Genomic DNA, 13,967 nt, shown 5'->3' with positions numbered 1-13,967 from the left:
CAAAAAAAACAGAAAGAGAAGACTGAAAGTAACTTAGTCTTCCCCATTTGAATTCTTTTTATCAGTGTGGGCAAATTACCTAAAACATCCATGTCCTAAAAAATGGGCTTTGGGGGCTTCCCTGGTGACGCAGTGGTTGAGAGTCCGCCTGCCGATGCAGGGGACGCGGGTTCGTGCCCCGGTCCGGGAGGATCCCACATGCCGTGGAGCGGCTGGGCCCGTGGGCCATGGCCGCTGAGCCTGCGCATCCGGAGCCTGTGCTCCGCAACGGGAGAGGCCACAACAGTGAGAGGCCCGCGTACCGAAAAAAAAAAAAAAAAAGGGTTTTGGTGGAGATTCCAGTATGCCACGTACTAGTCCTACCTTGTTTGGATGAGTTACACAGATATTGACACAAGTGAAATCAGACAGAAGGTACTGCTTTTGTCATGTGTTGATAAAGGCTTGTGTATCACCTAACCACATCTGGAATTATGACCTACCTATGATGCCAGTGCTATTCAAAGCAGGTGCCACCGTTCACTTTGGTGTGGTCAATGGCAGACCTGATAAATGCAATCATTTTCAGTGATGGAACTGCCAAGTAAGAGAATAACTGCACCATGCCATGGAAAGTTTCTAGTCAGTGTCCAAAACATAGAGGCATGAATGAGGAAGAGAGGAAAGAGGTGTGACGGTCAAGGTTACTTTACCGATGAGTTCCTCCCAGACGGAAGCTTTGTTCCCCCGCAAGCTCAGCTCTCGCTCCCAGGTCTCTGGCTTAGCAAGCTTCATCCGCTTCCCGGCTCTGCTAGAATCCCAGGGCCCTGGCAGGCGACTTCGAGAAAAGGCCTGTAGGTTGGAGGGGTATCTGGAACAGAGGAGGAAAAACTTAGGATTTCAAAGCCAGCTGAAAATAACTGAGAAAAGGAATGGTGAGTCAGTCAAAGCTAGTGAGTCACATTTAAGGCCAGGTCTGCCCAAACTAATGTTGCTGGGGTCCAACTACAGGGATTGGGGCCATGGGTGTTGAAGAATCAGGCCGTTACCCGGATGGAGCGTGTGCTCAGGGTACATCTTCTCACCTGCAGCCCAGGAGGGCCTGGACAAGCTGTGCAGGCTCATGGATGTGCAGTCTCTGTACCAACTTCTTCAGGGTGAAACTTGGCTCATTCTTTTTCTCTGACACTGCACTGCAGGTTGCCTCAAACTGTGGAAATATCCACAAGTCCCACAGGGGTCATTCAATCTATGACCATGGTCACTTTCTTCAGAAAACAAAAACCAAGACTATCCTATAACTATGGTAATTTCTTTCCCCAAGGTCGATTTGGGCAAAGAATAGGAATAGAGGGTAAAACTCTCCAACAGCAAGAGCTTCTGTGATGAACATAACAGAGTAGGTCTACGGGGTCACCGTGTTTCATTTACACAAGGTTGAACTATCAATGGTTAACATGGGATGACTGGGTGGTGACAAGCAAGATGGGGCTTGAATAAACAGAAAACACCTTGTTCTTAGAGGGAGGAAGAGGGAAAAGCAGCTCTTATTTAAATCACTGAGACCTGGGGGCTTCCCTGGTGACACAGTGGTTAAGAATCCGCCTGCCAATGCAGGGTACACGGGTTCGAGCCCTGGTCCGGGAAGATCCCACATGCCGCAGAGCAATGATGCCCGTGCGCCACAACTACTGAGCCTGTGCTCTAGAGCCCGTGAGCCACAACTACTGAGCCGCTCACTGCAACTACTGAAGCCCACATGCCTAGAGCCTGTGCTCCGCAACAAGAGAAGCCACTGCAATGAGAAGCCCGCGTACCGCAACAAAGAGTAGCCCCCGCTCTCTGCAACTAGAGAAAGGCCGCACGCAGCACCGAAGACCCAATGCAGACAAAAATAAAAAAATAAATTTTAAAATAAATAAATAAATAAATTGCTGAGGCCTGGAGCGTGTAAATGGAGGCATCAGCACAATGTAGGCTGTGAGGAGTTAAAAAATGAAAGAAGCTGGCTTTCAGAATCTTCTGTTAGAAGAGCTAAGTTTGGGTTGTATTAATAGGATGAAGAGAAAAGACCAATGGACCAACTGAGGATGTATTTTCTTGTAATACTAATATATTTTCCTAAAAGTCTATTTTAATGATGATGATGATGAAATCATCACTTAGTGCCAGGTATTGTTAGAAATACTTTAAATACAGTAACTGATTTAATCCTCACAAAAACCCAATGAAGAAGGTACTGCTATTATCCCCATTTTATATGTGAGTAAAATGAGGCAAGAGGGAGTAAGCCATTCAGCCTAGGTTCACAGAGCCAGCAACCGGTGGGGGGGCAGGTGGGGAGATTCAAACCCAGATGGTCTGAATCCAGCTTCTACGCTCTTAACGGCGAAGACCAGTGTCTTGTTATTAAAGTAAAAGAAAAAAGTTTTTTTTGTTTGGCTTGTTTTTAAAACTTCCTGTGGAAGGTGGATATTTCATAATGTTTTGAACTCACTTATCCAGCTGGATATGCCATCTGTCAGTAAAGAACGACACCAAGGAGAGCAAAATGGAAATAAAAGGAGCCTTTCCCGGGGCTCTCAAAACCCCATAATCGCAGCTGAGAATTATCCAGGTAGGACGTTGGCATGTGCCTACCATACCCACTAGTAGTATTTCTGGACCAAATGGAATTCCATTTCTAAACATTAGTTGAGAAAAGACCGTACGTGTATGTTTAGAACCCCAGAACAAGGCACTCACCATCCTCTGTTCATCTCGAAGAGGCCGAATGAACTTTGGCAAGTATTTCTGTGTCTCAGAAAATGTATGCTCCTTCTGTAGGGACAGGACAAGCCATTTCAAAAGGGGAAGTGGAGGCTGTCCCTAGAGAGACCCATTCCAATAGCCCTGAAGGCCCATCTCTACCCCAAAGGAAACTGGCTGGGAAAAAGGCAGGCCCTGCCCTCTCTGCCCTCTGAGCTCTACCCAGCTCCTCTGCATTTCTCTGACTCCTTCTGTCCTGGTGGTAGAAACATGTCAGCTGTTTAAGGAGGTCAGCGTGTTCCCTCATCCCTCTCACTTTCCGGGGGAAAAGGGCCTAGGCTGTGAATGACCAGGGTAGAGGCAGGGACTGACTGGAGGGCGGGGTGGCCGGCGGGGGCGCCTCTTGGCCCGGTGCTTCCGAGGGTTATACTTAGCCAGCTGGTACTCATCAAACTGGGCAAATTTGTCTGTCATCGCAGCACGCAGGCAGGCAGGCAGGGGCACCAGCCTGTCCTCCTCTTCTCCAGCCAGGAGCTGTCAGAGAGACGAGAAACCCTCAGGAGCGAGACCCTCCAAAACAAAATGAGAGCACTTCATGGGGTTAAGTGACAGCACAGGATAGGAAGTCCCCAGCCCCAGCTCTACAATGACAATTTCTGTGGTCCTGGACCTGAGGGCAGACTTCTCAGATTCTTATTCTCTTCACTGGAAACACGAGGTCCGGAATAACACCAAGTTTCCTCAAACTCAGTCCAGCCCTTCTCAATCATATTCTCCCTGTTGGGCAACCCAGCCTGGTACAAGGAGAAGTTGTCCTGTCTGGGCACCGGGGTTGAGGACAGCTGAGGGCAGGCCAAAGTGTCTGAGAATTTTCTCCACAGATGCAGTGAGCAAAGGAGAGGGAACCAAGTGAGGGTCAAAAGTCAGGGAACTGAATGCCATACCTGGTAGAACCTGGCTACCTGGATCCAGTCAGAAGGCAGCTGGACAATGGCACAGAAATATCGTCGCAGGTAGGGGCGGCAGACTGGTAAGAAGGCAGCAATGGCCAAGACTTTGTTGGCCACATCCCGGACATTCAGCTGCCGCCTGGCGTACAGAGATGCCTAGGGCACAGGGTAGGGAGCGCTGGCCTCTCACCCACTTCTGCACAGCACCATGCCCTAATTTGCTTATCTAATCTGCCTGCATAAAACCTTTCCTGAGCCCTCCACATTGTCTGTAAATATAAAATCCAAGCCTCTTGGCTTGGCATTCTATATCTTCCATGATCTAGCCCTTATTCACCAGTCTTCTCCTAAGTCTACTTATCCCAATTTAAGGGCCTTTAACCTTGTCCTTTTCCCACTTTGGAAGACCTCCCACCATCCATGTCTATCAAAAACTTACCCACGGTTCAAATTGCTGATTTATCCTGCCATCTTCCCAAGCTTCATAGGAAACATTTTCCCTCTCTTTTCTGCTTCTGAAACATTCACTATCTGCTACTCCATTTGCATTTATATAATATTTGGGATCGTTTTTGCTTCGCTAATAATACCATTAATAATACCATTCCCTAAGAGCCGGGTCCAAGTTTCGTTTTATCTGTTGGTATAACCCTCAAGGCCTAGCATTGTGTACTTAGCCTGTGTACCTACTAAATAAACAAACCCTAGGATACTTTCTCAATCCTATCTTCCCCCACTCCTCAGAGAACCCTAGGGACTGGGCCTCAGGCTCACCCAGAGATCCTACTACCTTCCTAAGTAAAGTTCCTTCAGCCCCTAGTATAAAGCCTCTCACCATCCCCCTGACACACCATAACCAAATTCCCTTCCTCCTAACTTCCCACTCCCATCCCCTCTTTCACGTCACAATACCTTGAGTATAAATTCAGGCTCCAAGGGGGCAAGTTCACTACAGACTTGGAGGAGGAACGCCTGGGTAGAGGAAGCTGCATCATTTGTGTTTACGTCTGACACCAGAGTAGAACAGAGGAAGCTCATTAGAACCATCTGGGAATTGGGAAAGAGAGGGAAGAAAGGAGAAAAGACGTAATAAGGACCAACTTAAGCATCCACTCAGGCCAACTTCCAAAGACAGAGAGAATGAACCCAGATTCAGGAAGATGTCTGTCCGGCTGAGAGGTCAGAAAAGGGGATCAGGAAGTAAGAAACCAGAGTTCCCTCCCCTTCTCTCTGTGGAGGGGATCAGCCTTTGGCGCCCGCTCTACCCAACTTCCCCAGGCCCCCCCACTCCACCATCAACCTCTCCCCAGCTCTGGAACTTTTACCTTCTTTTCCTGAAGGGCCTGGTCAGCAGGCTCAGGACGGGGCTCAGAGTCCCCAGTAGTGAGCGTCAGGGTCAGCTCCTCCACTTTCTCCGCCTCTCCCAAGCTTAGACTATAAAAAGGCATTTGAGCCTCTGCCCATTCCTTGTCTTCTAGCTTCTTCTCTCCAGAAGAAGACCATCGACCCTGGGGATAGTGACAGCTATGAATCCCAGCACTCACCCACAGCCCCTCATACAAGACAGAGATCTGAAAGCAGCACCCAGGGCTAGGAAGAGTCCACATCTACCTTCTAGCACCTAAACTCTTCTCCCCTCACCCCCCAGCATGGATCTGTCCAGTCTGACAAGAGTGATCTCTCAGTATCACACACATGCCCTTTCCCAGATCAACATTCTGAGCCTTTGCTCAGATGCTTCATGATCTTCCGGCTTCTTTCATCTCCTTACGGACGTCACAGCCTAGGAGCCTGGGGCCCTTCACAACACACCTCCCAAGAGGCTATTAAGGTATTTTTAGAGTCAGAAGAAGAAGGACCAAGTCCCAGATCAATCGCCCAGCAATCGTGAGCTTACCCTCTGAGCCTCAGCTTCCTCATTCCCTGCCACCTACCTGATGGGGCTGTTACAAGATTAAATGGGGTCATGTATGTATGACTCTTTGCAAATTGCAAAGCCCTAAATAAATGTAAGATGGCAGTAGCTGTAATCCTGACAATGACCCTATGACGTGGATTTTCATTGATCTCATCTTAAAGGTGAGGAAATTAAAGCTTCAAAAGGTTAAGAGTCTTTGAGTAGTATAGTCATTTTCACAGTATTGATTCTTCCAATCCAAGAACATGGCATGTCTCTCCATCTGTTGGTGCTGTCTTTGATTTCTTTCATCAGTATCCCATAGTTTTCTGAGCACAGGTCTTTTGTCTCCTTAGGTAGGTTTATTCCTAGGTATTTTATTCTTTTTGTTGCAATGGTAAACGAGATTATTTCCCTAATTTCTCCTACTGATCTTTCGTTGTTAGTGTATAGGAATGCAAGAGATTTCTGTGTATTAATTTTGTATCCTGTGACTTTACCAAATTCACTGATAAGCTCTAGTAGTTTTCTGGTGGCCTCTTTAGGATTTTCTATGTAGATATAGTATCATGTCATCTGCCAACAGTGACAGTTTTACTTCTTCTTTTCCAATCTGGATTCCTTTTATTTCTTTTTCTTCTCTGACTGCCACGGCTAGGACTTCCAAAACTATGTTGAATAATAGTGGTGAGAGTGGACCACTCTGGAGAAGATGTGGAGAAAAGGGAACCCTCCTACACTGTTGGTGGGAATGTAAATTGATACAGCCACTATGGAAAACAGGAAACTAAAAAATATTAATAGAACTACCATATGACCCAGCAATCCCACTCCTGGGCATATACCCAGAGAAAACCATAATTCAAAAAGATACATGCACCCTAATGTTCATTGCAGCACTATTTACAATAGCCAGGACATGGAAGCAACCAAAATGTCCATCAACAGAGGAATGGATAAAGAAGATGTGGTAAATACACACAATAGAGTATTACTCAGGCATAAAAAGGAACAAAATAGTGCCATTTGCAGAGACATGGATAGACCTAGAGACTGTCATACAGAGGGAAGTAAGTCAGAAAGAGAAAACCAAATATCGTGTGGTGTCGCTAATGTCTAGAAGGATGGTAGGCAGTCTAGGAAGGATGGTACAGATGAACTTATTTGCAAGCCAGAGGTAGAGACGCAGATGTGGAGAACAGAGTTGTGGATGCCAGAGAGGGGGAAGGGGAGGTGGGATGAACTGGGAGATTGGGATTGACATATATACACTACGATGTATAAAATAGATGACTAATGAGAACCTACTGTACAGCACAGGGAACTCTACTCAATATTCTGTGGTGACCTAAATGGGAAGGAAATCCAAAAAAGAGGGAATGTGTATATACGTGTAACTGGTTCACTCTGTTGTACAGCAGAAACTAACACAACATCGTGGAGCAACTATTCTCCAATAAAAATTAATTTAGAAAAAAAAAAAAGGTTAAGAGTCTTGCCCAAGGTCGAGTGGCTTATAATTGGCAAAAATGGTAGAGGGCTCAGATTTGCCTTTCCCTCAGTCCAAATCTCAAGTCTACATAGAAGGAATGTGTGTTTGTCTACCGATCCTGACCTGTATACTAAACGTGCTTATATAGATGTGTACAAGTGGACGTGTGTCTGCACATGCACACACAGAGAAGTGGTACTGTAGTTGTTTCTCATGCCTTGTAAGATCTCAAAAGCACCTGATTGACTCTGCTACTGCAATAGTATATCGGCTCTCCTCCCGAGAAGAGGCTTTCCAAGGACAAAACCTACTTATGCTCTATTGTCCAGAATCTCTGCACTAGATAAGCAGTAAGAGTGATGACGGGGCTTCCCTGGTGGCGCAGTGGTTGAGAGTCCGCCTGCCGATGCAGGGGACACGGGTTCGTGCCCCGGTCCAGGAAGATCCCACATGCCGCAGAGCGGCTGGGCCCGTGAGCCACGGCCACTGGGCCTGCACGTCCGGGGCCTGTGCTCCGCAAAGGGAGAGGCCACAACAGTGAGAGGCCCACGTACCGGAAAAAAAAAAAAAAAAAAAGAGTGATGACGCTCATGAAGACAGCCCTCGGGTAAAAGATGCCTCAGGAAGAGGCTCTGAGGAAAGAAGGTACACAGACACAGAGCAGCACACAGGGACACTGTGGCACTGAAAGCTAGTGACTAGACATTCTAACAGACATGGCTGCAGTGAAGACAACTGATGGAGCTATTACCAAAGCTGCTTCCTGAGCTCTCTCTGTGGCAGAGATGGTTTTCAAGACCCTGGGGCAGGTCAGAAGGCCTAGACCCTCAGAGAAGCACTGAGCCCTTGAGGCTGGAGGCTCAGAGAGCAGGTGGTTGCTGGCACTCAGGCTGCACAGGTCAGATTGCACCACGTGAGGTATCTGGAGATTCTGGGTTAAGGGGCTGGTGGACACAGTGCTCTTCAGAGTGGGGAGTGTGGCCAGGCACCGGTTCTCCAAGGAGAGGATGTCTGAGTGGGCAGACACATGCCCATGTGGTTTCTCCAAGGTCTTCAGGTCAGGAAGTGTGGCCAGGCACCGGTTCTCCAAGGAGAGGATGTCTGAGTGGGCAGACACACACCCCTGTGGTTTCTCCAAGGTCTTCAGGTCAGGAAGTGTGGCCAGGCACCGGTTCTCCAAGGAGAGGATGTCTGAGTGGGTAGACACATGCCCATGTGGTTTCTCCAAGGTCTTCAGGTCAGGAAGTGTGGCCAGGCACCGGTTCTCCAAGGAGAGGATGTCCAGGTGAGTAGACACACGCCCATGGAGTTTCGCCATGGCTGGAGCCCAACCAGTATATGCCTAGAAGGAGAGAAAGACAGGTAATGAGCAGCTGGCTGTATTGGGAGTGCATGCGTACTGGGACTAAATCTTTCCCATAGTCCTCCTGGTAATCCCAGTGACCTGAAGGCAGAAAACAACCAATATTTGTTTTTCCAGGACTGGGTTCATTCCAAGGATGTATACAGGGAGTATTCTAAGGGAAAGGAGTAGGGAAAAGGTGAGGTAGAAGCTTAAGAGTCAGGAAGTTTAAAAAACAAAAAAAAAGGGACTTCATTGGTGGTCCAGTGGGTAAGAGTCCGTGCTCCCAATGCAGGGGGCCTGGGTTCCATCCCTGGTTGGGGAACTAGATCCTGCATTCATGCCACAACTAAGAGTCTGCATGCTGCAACTAAAAGATCCTGCATGCCTCAACTAAAAGATCCTGCATGGGGCTTCCCTGGCGGCGCAGTGTTTGAAAGTCCGCCTGCCGATGCAGGGGACACGGGTTCGTGCCCCGGTCCGGGAAGATCCCACATGCCACGGAGCAGCTAGGCCCGTGAGCCATGGCCGCTGAGCCTGCGCATCTGGAGCCTGTGCTCCGCAACGGGAGAGGCCACAATAGTGAGAGGCTCGCGTACCGCAAAAAAAAAAAAAAAAAGATGCTGCATGCCGCGACGAAGACCCGGCCCAGACATAAATAAATAAATAAATAAATAAATAAATAAATAAATAAATAAATAAAAAGTAAGAGCTGGAGAGGAAAGGAACATGTCTCCACATGAAGGGGTAAAGGAGACCCCCCAGGGCTATCAGTATGATCCCAACTTAGCACAGGAGCCATACTCATAATCTGGACTCTGGATTCTTAGCTCCAGAGAAACAAACATTTTGATCAAGTTGTCTATACTCACCACCTCAACTTCCTTGCCTCCCACTCACTCTTAACCAACTAAATGGGATTCTTTTTCCACTATCCCTCCAAGGCTGTCCTCTCAGGTAACTAATGGAATTCTTCTTACTATAAGAATAGACATATCTTGGAGCTTATCTTACTTCATCTCTCAAGTGGAATATGACCCTGTGATCACTGTCTCACTGAAACTCTCTCCCTTTGACTTGCACGGTGCTGTCCCAGTTTTCCTCTTACAACCCTGATCACACCTTCTTGGGGGGGGGGGGTTCTTTCTCTGCTCTTCCTTGAATGTTGATGCTGCTTAGAGTTCTTTTCTAACCCTTCTATATACTTTCCCAGGGTGGTCTCACCTACTCTGTTCCTCCACATAACACTGCTATGCTGGCAACTCACATATTTATTCCTTGACCTGGATCTCATCTGAGCTTCATACTCATTTATCCATTCCCCTGTTGGACATCTCCACTTGGATGACTCAAAGGTACCCGAAACTCCATAGATCCCAAATGTATCAGCTTTCTACCTCTCCTCCAAATCCATTCCTCCTCATTGCCCCCTATGCTTACAAGGGTTTGGTATAAAATAGGTTTGAGTTTGAATCCTGATGGGACCTTGGGCTAGTTCCTTAAACTCTCTGTGCCACAGTTTCATCACAAAACTGAAATAAATGCCTACCTCATAGAGTTGTATAGGAATAAATAAGAAAAAATATATCAAGCACTTAGAGTTAGTAAGTGTGCAATAAGTGGAAACTATTATTATTTATTATTGTTATCATCCAATAAATTACCAAATCCTATTGATTCTACTCCCTCAATGTCTCCCAGATCTATCCAATTCTCTGTTCTGCCTGCCACCGTCATCGCTGAAACCCTCCAATCCACGTGGCACACAGTATGTAGATCTGCCTAAAGGAGCTCCCAATACATAGCCCAGCCACCATTTACAACACCTTGTTTATTTCATCATAATAAAAATTTATCTTGTCAGCCCATTTGCCTACTTGTTCCTGGTTTCTCCTTAATAAAATAAAACTCCCTGAGGGTCAGGGCTCCTGTGTCTTATTCACCTCTGCATGCCCAGCAACACACACATAACCTGGCTTCTGATCTCCCAGCCTCACCTCTTACTGCTACTCCCATCTAACGTTAAGCTTGAACCATACAAACTGTTTTCAGCTTATGAATTGCCAAGGTATCTCTTGACTCTGGACTTTGCATAGGCAGAGGCCTAGAACATTCTTCCTTCTACCAAGACCACCCCCCTTCCCCAGCCCCTCCTTTACTAGGCCAAATTCTACTTCCCTCTCACTCTGAAGGCCTCAGTTTAATAGTCAATTCCTCCAAGGAGCCTCAGGTGACACCCAGCCCCCAGTCTGGTACAGGTGGTCCTCCTATGTTCCCACACTGTACTTCCTCTGGCATAGAACACATCCTCTATATTGTAATTGCCTGGTCATTTGTCTTTCATCCCCCCAGACTATAAATTCCTGAGCACAGAGACTCTTTAGCCTTGTTCACCGTTGTTGCAACAATGTCTAGTCAGTAGGATTCATAACCTTTTGAGAATCTGGTGAAATCCATGGAGCTTTTTCACAGAAAAAACATGAGTATATACTACTTTGCATTCAATTTTCAGGGAGTCCACCCACGGACCTCCTAGAATCTCCATTAACTACAAATTAAGAACCTCTGCCTCAGAGGATGCTTGAATTTACATCATTAGTAATGTGCATACTCTCTTATTTGGACAAATGCTTATCTCCTATTTACATTTATGTATTTTAGGAATAAGTATGTTGTTAAGTCAATTGCTTAATCCTTAATATGCAAGAGCTTATGGACAGGAATGTAGAATACGTCCAAGAAGACTTGAATGGACTGACAATCCAGAACCAGAAAGGACAATGGATATCTCACTGGACATAAGTGCAGGCAAATTGCATCAAGAATGATGGCCTATATAGGCTTGTACATTTCCCTCATGTCTTTGCACTATGTAAGCCCCCAGCGAAAGGACTGAGGAATCTCAGAATCGACTCAAGATTTTCAAAAGAAGTCATCTCATAACAAAAATTAAGTTAACAGGGCTTCCCTGTTGGTGGAGAGGTTAAGGATCCGCCTGCCAATGCAGGGGACACGGGGTTCGAGCCCTGGTCTGGGAAGATCCCACGTGCCACGGAGCAACTAAGCCCGTGTGCCACAACTACTGAGCCTGCGCTCTAGAGCCCACGAGCCACAACTACTGAAGCCCGTGTGCCTAGAGCCCGTGCTCCGCAACAAGAGAAGCCACTGTCAAGGAGAAGCCCGCACACCACAACGAAGAGTAGCCCCCGCTCGCCGCAACTAGAGAAAGCCCGCACGCAGCAACGAAGACCCAACGCATCCAAAAATAAATAAATTTTAAAAAAAGAAAAAAAATTAAGTTAACAGAAAAATAGTTACATGTTTTTCACACCCTGGTGTTTGTGAAGGGAGATTCAGCTAACCTACAAATGAAAAGTAAAAGTCTCTACAAATTAAAAGTAAAAATATCCATCTCTAATTCCATTCTCCAGGGATAACCACTGCTAAGTTTTATATGAAGAGTTTCAGACACTTTCTCTGCATATACAAATATATGTATAGGTCTGTACCTTCCCTTCCCCCATATCCACCACCACCCCCCTTTTTGTTTTGTTTTGTTTTACACAAAGAGGATCATACTTTAGAGACTATTCTGCACTTAGTGTGCCTTGGAGACCTTGCCGTGTTAACACATTAATAGCCACCACACTTTTAAGTTGGCTGTGTGACAGCCTACCCAGCTTAAGCACAGCCCGGGTTTCCGTTCCAAGGAGAACACAGAGCAAGGAAGAGCGACCCATTCTCACTTGGTCTCTTCCACCTTCTTCCTGTGGCCTTCTATCCCCGGGCCCTCCCTTTCCCTCATCCTTCCCACTCCCCCTTTCACACACCACACCCGCTCCCGGAGCTGCCGGAGGAGCAGGGCCGAGGCACCCCTCCCGGCGCCCGCCCAGAGGAGTCTCGGGAGGTCACTACCTGGCCGCGCTAGGCCCTTCCCACCGGCCCCGGCGGCCGAAACCACGCCTAGACCCGGGGCCAGGGCCAGCTGCTGCCGGCGCTCGACCGTCCTCGGAGCCACCTGGGCCTGGAGCAGCTGGCTGTCACGCGGGGCCGCTCAGTCCTCGGCAGCAGGAAAAGGACCGGGCTCTCGGTTCCGCGGGTGGGTAGAGTGGAAGCCTGAGGTGGGGCCGGGCGGGCAGCGGGGAGGAGACGGCGCGCCGTCGCAGACGCGGGGCGGGGCGGTCGCGGCCCGCGGGGAGGAGAGAGGCGCGGCTGGCGATGCAACTGCAGCGAGGGCGTTGCACCCTTTTCTGGGGCCAGAGGTTAGTCCCACTCCCTCTCGCCGCCTTTCCCCCCTCAACCCCTTCCTCGTCCTCTTTTCTCCTGTCCCTCAGGTTTCCTCTTCTACCAAATTCCGCTCTTTTGCTAAATTTCCTCTCTTTTGTAATATCTTCCAACACCATTTCTTGAAAAAGATTTTGTCATGTTCGCTGCCAATCTGGACACCTTTTGTCCTGGTATCAAATAGTATAGTGGGACTCTTAATTCATGCGAAAGTTACTTGGTGAAAATGGAAATAAAAGGAGACGGAAAGTCTAAAGCAATGGCCTGTAACCGGGTGTAGATATCAAATAATTAAGGCAGAGTGAACTAAGCAGCTTATGTCCATCTGGGATAGGTCCCTGGACAAAGAATTTTTTGGAGCCATCCTGAATGGCTAATGCGGAACTGTTTTCAGAAAGAGGGACCAGGCTCAGGAAAGGGACAAGTGACCTTTAGGATGGTAATGCTGGTGCTGTTTCATAAAGAGCAGGGCCAAACAGATATTAGCAGGAGAAACATGCTTACCTCATGTAAGATAGATTATCTGTCTTCTGGAAATATCCCTTTCCTAAGGGTAGCGGGTACCCTTGCATTCTCAGGTAACAACTGAAGCTTCAGCTCAGAATCAGGGGCATCCTTTATTCTCAATTTGTTGAGCCAGATCCCACCTAACTTCCTAAGATGCCTCTCTTACCACCTACCCCATTAGTCCCTACACTCTTTTTAAAAGAAATATTTTTCTGTCGCCTTTATGATCCTGAACTACAACTTATAAATAATGTATTTTAGCATCACACTGGTGGTACAGGAAGAGTAGCAACTGGTGACCATTGCTTCCTGGTTGACTAGGAGAATCTAGAGTTTCCTTTCTGGTTAGCTGCCAGAGCAAAGAAATTCAAAGCCAGCACATTGGAACCATTGGAAATCTTTTTTAAAAATCCCCAAACCCAGGCCACACCCTAGACTGATTAAATCACAATCTTCAGAGGAGGACCCGGGCATTAGAAGTTTTTGAAACTCCCCAGATAATACTAATGTGCAGACAAGTTTGGGAATCTCTGCCCTAGGGTCTTGCTAATCAAGGTATGGGCTGTGGACCAGCAACATCAGCATCACCTTGTTAGAAATGCAGACTCTCAGGCCCCACCTCAGACCTACTGAATCAGAATCTGTAATTTTACAAGATTCCCAGATTATTCCCACTTACATTAAACTTTGAGAAGCACTGATCTAGACAGGTGGAGTGGGGTCTGGAGTCTGCATTTTTAAGCCCTAGGGGCCAGGCCCTGCAATGTG

The 13,967-nt window shown here is 47.4% G+C and overlaps 1 protein-coding gene across 1 annotated transcript in view; it reads right to left on the bottom strand.

Annotated features, from left to right (window-relative positions):
- The window catches only part of TEP1 (telomerase associated protein 1), a 42,438-nt gene extending 29,748 nt beyond the window's left edge, over positions 1 to 12,690 (bottom strand). The window contains exons 1-9 of the mRNA XM_079909538.1: positions 12,324 to 12,690; positions 7,818 to 8,408; positions 5,003 to 5,185; positions 4,590 to 4,724; positions 3,672 to 3,833; positions 3,100 to 3,261; positions 2,725 to 2,799; positions 1,065 to 1,189; positions 693 to 850 (exon numbers count right to left, since the gene is read on the bottom strand). Coding sequence (XP_079765664.1) covers positions 693 to 850; positions 1,065 to 1,189; positions 2,725 to 2,799; positions 3,100 to 3,261; positions 3,672 to 3,833; positions 4,590 to 4,724; positions 5,003 to 5,185; positions 7,818 to 8,384 — 1,567 coding nt within the window. The 5' untranslated portion in view covers positions 8,385 to 8,408; positions 12,324 to 12,690. The remainder of the gene's footprint in view (positions 1 to 692; positions 851 to 1,064; positions 1,190 to 2,724; positions 2,800 to 3,099; positions 3,262 to 3,671; positions 3,834 to 4,589; positions 4,725 to 5,002; positions 5,186 to 7,817; positions 8,409 to 12,323) is intronic.
- Positions 12,691 to 13,967: the final 1,277 nt, after the last annotated feature.

This window comes from Stenella coeruleoalba (assembly GCF_951394435.1).
Source record: "Stenella coeruleoalba genome assembly, chromosome: 2".
NCBI lineage: Eukaryota > Metazoa > Chordata > Mammalia > Artiodactyla > Delphinidae > Stenella > Stenella coeruleoalba.
The sequence above is the reverse complement of the archived record's forward strand: the minus strand, read 5'-3'. Positions and strand labels throughout refer to the sequence as shown.